This window comes from Phaseolus vulgaris, chromosome 7 (assembly GCF_051622355.1).
Source record: "Phaseolus vulgaris cultivar YP4 chromosome 7, ASM5162235v1, whole genome shotgun sequence".
Lineage (NCBI taxonomy): Eukaryota > Viridiplantae > Streptophyta > Magnoliopsida > Fabales > Fabaceae > Phaseolus > Phaseolus vulgaris.
In genome coordinates, this window is record NC_143504.1 from 51,476,661 (window position 1) to 51,482,660 (window position 6,000).

A 6,000-nucleotide genomic window follows, 5' to 3' on the forward strand; every position below is an offset into this window, starting at 1 on the left:
GCAATCGCATAGTCCTAAATTGGAGGGCAAATTCTGCCTTCACCTCTATACCTTCCCCTCACCTCCATATTAATGGTGAAAAGTCAATTTTAACCTTTTTAAATTTTTAAATAATCCTAAATGAGGGTTTTTGACATCATGGGGCTATTTTTTTTTTTGTTTTTTACTAAAATGGGGTCCGTTTAAAAAAAATTACAAATTTGGGGCAAGTCATGCAAATTTGGCACGACTTCATATGCATAACTCGTCCCAATTTGACACGATTCTGCCATGTCATACTGAAGTCGTGCCAACTTGACACGACTTCTGCCACGTCATATTTTTATTTTATTTTTTAAAATTTTATTGTTTATATATTGGGTAGTAAGTTATGTAATGTTAAAAATTAATTTGATATATTGATCATCACCCTCCACGAAAACCTCGACGACAAATACGAAGACCACATTGTAGCACGTCTTCCCATAAATAATTTACTTCTAGATCAACTTTATATTTTTATTTTATATCTTGTAATGAATCTTACTAATTTGTTTAATTCTAATTAATTTTTTCTCATTATTACGTGTTTTGTAAAATCATTCATTCTCAAGCTATTTATTTTGCAAATTCAAAACAATAATTCTTTATTTATTTTTCAAATACAATAAATTTTCATTTATGTATTTATTTCCAAATTCAATAACAATTTTCTTCATTTTTTAATTAATCAAATAATCAAGTTATTGTATTACATTACCGTCAAACATAATCCATACACGATTATCCAATTTTTTGTTCCTTAAAACTAACACTCTTAGAAAATTATGCATCAAATTAATTTTTAACATTACTTAACTTACTACCCAATATATAAACAATAAAATTTAAAAAAAATAAAAAAAATTATGACGTGGCAGAAGTCGTGTCAAGTTGGCACGACTTCAGTATGACATGACACTTCAATATGACATGGCAGAGTCGTGTCAAATTGGGACGAGTTGTGCATATGAAGTCGTGCTAAATTGGCACGACTTGCCCAAATTTGTAATTTTTTTTAAACGGACCCATTTTGGTAAAAAGCAAAAAAAATATACCCCATGATGGTAAAAAAACCCCTAAATGAAGTATAATCTCACATTTTTAGATAACCTCAATTGCACTCTCATACCTCCAATTCCAGTCACAATACTTGCATTCTTCTCTAGCCGCAACACTTTCAATCTTCTCCAACCACAATGTTTGAGAGAGCAGTTCCATAATTTGAGCGTGTGTGAGAAGGTTGACAAGAAGATTTGTTGTATCCGACATTCCTCAATGCAAAGATAATTGTTTTTTAGAGTTTGATACTCCATTTTTGCACCTTGGTAGTTTTTTTTTTTGGTTTTGTGACTTCTAAAAGAATAAAAAAAAAATAGCTGAAAGAAAATACAACCATAAAAACACCACAAAATTTATCTCAATCACTAATGTTCATCATCAATCACTACAAACAATTAACATCACTTAAAAATGAAGAAAAAAGTATGGAAATCAAGAATGAATATGAAGGGAGAATTTGGCTAATAGGAGTGTTATCTATCAGGCCAAGCCCACAATGAAAAGAAAGATTGGGCTGTCCTAATGAGAATGGATTGTTCTCTCCTGAGCGAATGGTAGTTGGCGAATGTTCCCGCAGGGTCCGAAGTGGAAGCCTTCAAAATCAAAATGGCGTGCTTAGCCTCCTCCACCTTCACCCTTCCTTTGCGCGCTTCACCACTCAACAAGGCAATTCTTCACCTTTTCGTCTTCCAACATAACATAAAATAACCCTAGCTTTCTCAATTTTCGTTAAAGTATCTTTTGCGCAAAACCCATTTTCGTTCCACAATGTACCAAACCACACACTGTCGTTCGTTTCTTCTACAACTGAATTTTATCTTACTTTTTTCTCATTCTTTTCCTTTTCATTTCCGTCTACTGACGCTAATTAAATCTCAAAATGGATGAACAGTTCAATTTATAATTCTGAATGATATTGTGCATAAACTTGACAATTTTACTTGCCTGACAACTCTATGCCGCGCAACTTGCTTTGTCTCTGTGATGCTGTTTTTTCTAATTAGATGCTGGAACTAAGTTTCTCTTCTCTCTTTGTATATTCACGCTGAATGAAATGTCGTTACTTTTGATTACTTACTATCAGGGTGTGCATCGACATCAATTAAATTTTGCTCTGGATACACTTTTATGCAAAGCAACAATTCCTGCAGGTTTTTCTTTTCAACCTCTCGCTTAATAACCGTGTGCTTTTCCGTTAGTAGCTTGATCGATCGACAGAACTGTTCACTATATTTTACTTTACAATGTTTGATAACTTTGGTAGTTTGATTTGAATTTCTTTACACACCAGAGTTTGGCGATGGGGTCTTCCTGTCTTCGCTGTATAACTCCATCTTTCTCATGGTCGCTTAGTGGTTATTTATTACCTTAAACTCACTGCCAGGATCTTTCAGTTTTTGCTGTAGTAATTGGCCGAATGTTAAATTGGAAGGTTGCATAATTAGTTATTTAATATGTCTGCTTTGAACTTGCAAACTGTGTAATCCTTTTGCTGAGTCATGCTGGCTTAGTGGGAGTGAGATATTCGCTTTTTGGGTGGAATTACTACAGCCATTTTATGGTTAGATTGGATTAGAGTTTTGAATCTGCATCTTAGTCGCATACTTTTAGATGTGAACTGAAAAGAAATGTCTGGAAGGTATTATAAATTTCCAGTTTGTGGAGGTGGATCATCTGTGGGGAAGAAGATTTATAAAATAAGAGGGTAAAAAATATGCCAAGTTTTGTGAATTAAAAGGTGACCTATCTGATTCTGACATTCTTCCTCACTCTTAAAAGACGAAGTAAAGGACAAACAGACATATTGGATTTTTAAACCTGCGTATTGTATATACATGGTTTAGCTGTAGTTAGATTCTGTGAAATATACAAAATTGAAGTTTGATAAGCAGCATTCTGGTACATAATTTTGTCTATTTTTTTTTTGTTGTAGAATTTTAATTGTGTAGTAATATTGCTCATGTCTTGGCTTCCTTGGACAGGAATTTATTTCAGATTTCATAATTATGAGTCCAGTCTTTGCGGTGTTAATTTACTCTTATAGGTCAATGTAATCCTCTGCCTGCCACCCCCATCCGCTAGGATTTTATATGTTTATCAGAAACGTCCATGGCGAGATGCTGTGATGAATATGAGAAATTAGAATGGGAAATTGGAATCTGAATAATTTTATCATATTGGGTAAATGTTAGCCACAACACATACACCCACATGACCATTTGTGTCTATCATACATACCTGTGATAGCTTCAACTTCAACTTAAAACAAAAATAGCCAACTTTTGAAAGTTATATGATAATTTCTTTTGGGAGTGTTTTTGAATAATTTTATTATGTTTGTGTACTCAAATATTCATTTTAATATGACAGTGTATACTATATTTGCAGCTCAAAAAATTATTGGATCTAGCAGTTCAAATAAAAACGCACTATCCTTGAAAGGAAGCTGTCATCGCTGCTTGATGTCATGCACAAGATTTCTACATGAAGCTTATTCATATAATTTGGATGTAGATTATGGCACTGAAATAGTTATATATGGATATTGGGTGGGACCTGATGCTGATGATGGGTGGGGTTTTGTGGAAGCTGTAATTAATCAAATGAATTGATCCATTTTGTTTACTTCTTTTAGATAAGGGTTGATTTTGCTTCATTTTTATCTAATGTTCTTAGTGGCTGTGCGGCTCTCGATAAACTGAGTACAGGCTCCGTAAACTAACCTATGATTTGGAAAATTGAGAGTATCATGTATAAAAGAATACTGGAGGGATAATATCTAATTCTGTGAAGGCTTGATGGATGGGTTTCAGTGTGCATGTTAGATTTGTTAATTACTTACGTTTTTTTTTTCTTCGAAGCTGTAGTTGACTAAGATTGAACTTGAAAACAAAATGAAGTGTTTCGCATAGGCTGCTGAAGTTGTCTGAACTTAAATCTAGTGTTATTCTTTACTATCAGCATCAATGGCTCTTTATCAGCGAATTTGAATTGGTTTTGAATTATCGTACAAGTCTCAACCCAAAACTTGTATCGAAATGAAGCATTCATTTATGTGAGTGATTAGTGTAACTTGATCAATGTTAAGTAGTGCTTACAGAACTGTTTAGTTTTTAATTTAGAAGTGTCACAACTGGGTCACCGTATAATGAAAAATCTTTTGAAAACAAGACAGTGGAGTAGGTCACAATATTAGCACTCAAGTCTTAAGACGGTTGTCTGTGTAAAATAAATGTAATTTTTAAAATATTTTTTTTCTTTCAAAATAAATAAAAAATAATGTAAAAACTCACTTTTATTTATTTATTTTCTTAACTGAGAAAATATTTATGAAATTGTTTATTTGAGTCTGAAAAGGATTTACTATGTTACTGTATATTTTCTTTCACACTGAAAAAAAAAATCAAGATTACTTAATTCTTTAGATAAAAAAATGTTGTGTATTTTATTTTTTAATTTTTAAATTTTAATATTTTTAATGAGATTTTACGTTTTTATAATTCAGATTAATAATGTAATTATACTTGATAGTGTAACTATACATCGATATTTATAATTTAGATTAATAATGTAACTATGCTTGATAGTGTAAACTAGTAGACATATTGTAGACAAATGTGTAGATTATTTAAGAGATAAGTATTTAATTTATCGTAGTTGAAATATATATATATATATATATATATATATATATTCAAAAAAATATTTGATATAAGATAATGTGATTGATTGTACATATGTTCTGAATAATTTATTTTTAATTTTAATAAAATAATTTTTAAATAATAAAATACAAAATATAAAATGAAATGTATGATCATATATATTTAAAATTTATTTAAATATATAAAACTAATATAAAACTAATGAAAAGAAATTATATTTTTTTGTACTAAAGTATAAATATATATATATATATAAATATATATATATATAAGTATAAATATATATTTATATATATATATATTTATATATATATATATTTATACTTTAGTACAAATATATAAATATAAATATATATATTTATATATATATATATATATTTATATATATATATATATATATATATATTTATACTTTAGTACAAAAGTTAAATAAATAAAATTTAAATGTAAGAAATAAATTTATTAGAAAAAATATTAATATATTGTATGCAAACTATTGTATTTAAACTAATAAAGCATAAAATTATAAATATAAGATTATATATATACCCGCACTTAAGCACTAATATTCTTTGGAGAGTCAAAGATCCATTCACTGCAAAATGCCCAAGAAGAAAACCATGGGAAAGCTCACTTATGCTGTTTGGTTTCTTGTGAGAGAATACTTTTTCATAATTATACAGAATCAGAAATTAACAATATCACAAAATCACCACTTTTGTGCCCAAATGCATTTTTGTTGTTGTCATGAACATATTCCACTTTTAGCACAGAGAAATTGCATAACTGCTCAGCAGCAAATAAATTTGGGAGGAAGTAGAAATAAAAGGTGTATGATGCAGTTTAACAAGTGCTGGAAAATGCAAAAATAGTAGACTTCAAACACAACAGAGTTTCCACATGTCCAAATACGAAAATGCGCAAATAACCACAATGCAAACACAATAGACTCTCATACGAAAACACACAACAACCAACGCAATACACACCATAACAGATGCAAAATCTCCCCTTCAACCCTATGAAGGAGCGCAATTGTTATCGCCGGTGGGGTCGCCGGAGGGTGCCGCCGGGAGCACTTCCTTTCTTCTTGTCTTCCGCGAGTGAGAAGTGCGTCTTTTCCCCTCCCTCTCTCGTTTCGGTTCTGAAAATACAAATAAATGATAAAAATATAAATATTTTAAAATTTTATAATAAAAAAGAGAACAATTTAAAGAATTATATTTGTCCTATTTTTTATATATTTACATTTATT

General features: G+C 30.3%; 1 protein-coding gene across 2 annotated transcripts; it reads left to right on the forward strand.

Moving 5' to 3' along the window:
• Window positions 1-1,576: 1,576 nt before the first annotated feature.
• On the forward strand, window positions 1,577-3,883 carry LOC150025981 (uncharacterized). Of its 2 annotated transcripts, none has more exons than XM_090304713.1 (3): window positions 1,577-1,746; window positions 2,165-2,231; window positions 3,451-3,883. In XM_090304713.1, exons 1-3 carry the CDS (start codon window positions 1,687-1,689, stop codon window positions 3,690-3,692), a joined length of 369 nt encoding a protein of 122 aa, XP_090160839.1. In that variant the 5' UTR covers window positions 1,577-1,686; the 3' UTR covers window positions 3,693-3,883. The 2 variants fall into 2 exon arrangements, with proteins under 2 accessions (XP_090160839.1, XP_090160840.1); XM_090304714.1 differs by having other exon boundaries at window positions 3,469-3,883.
• Window positions 3,884-6,000: the final 2,117 nt, after the last annotated feature.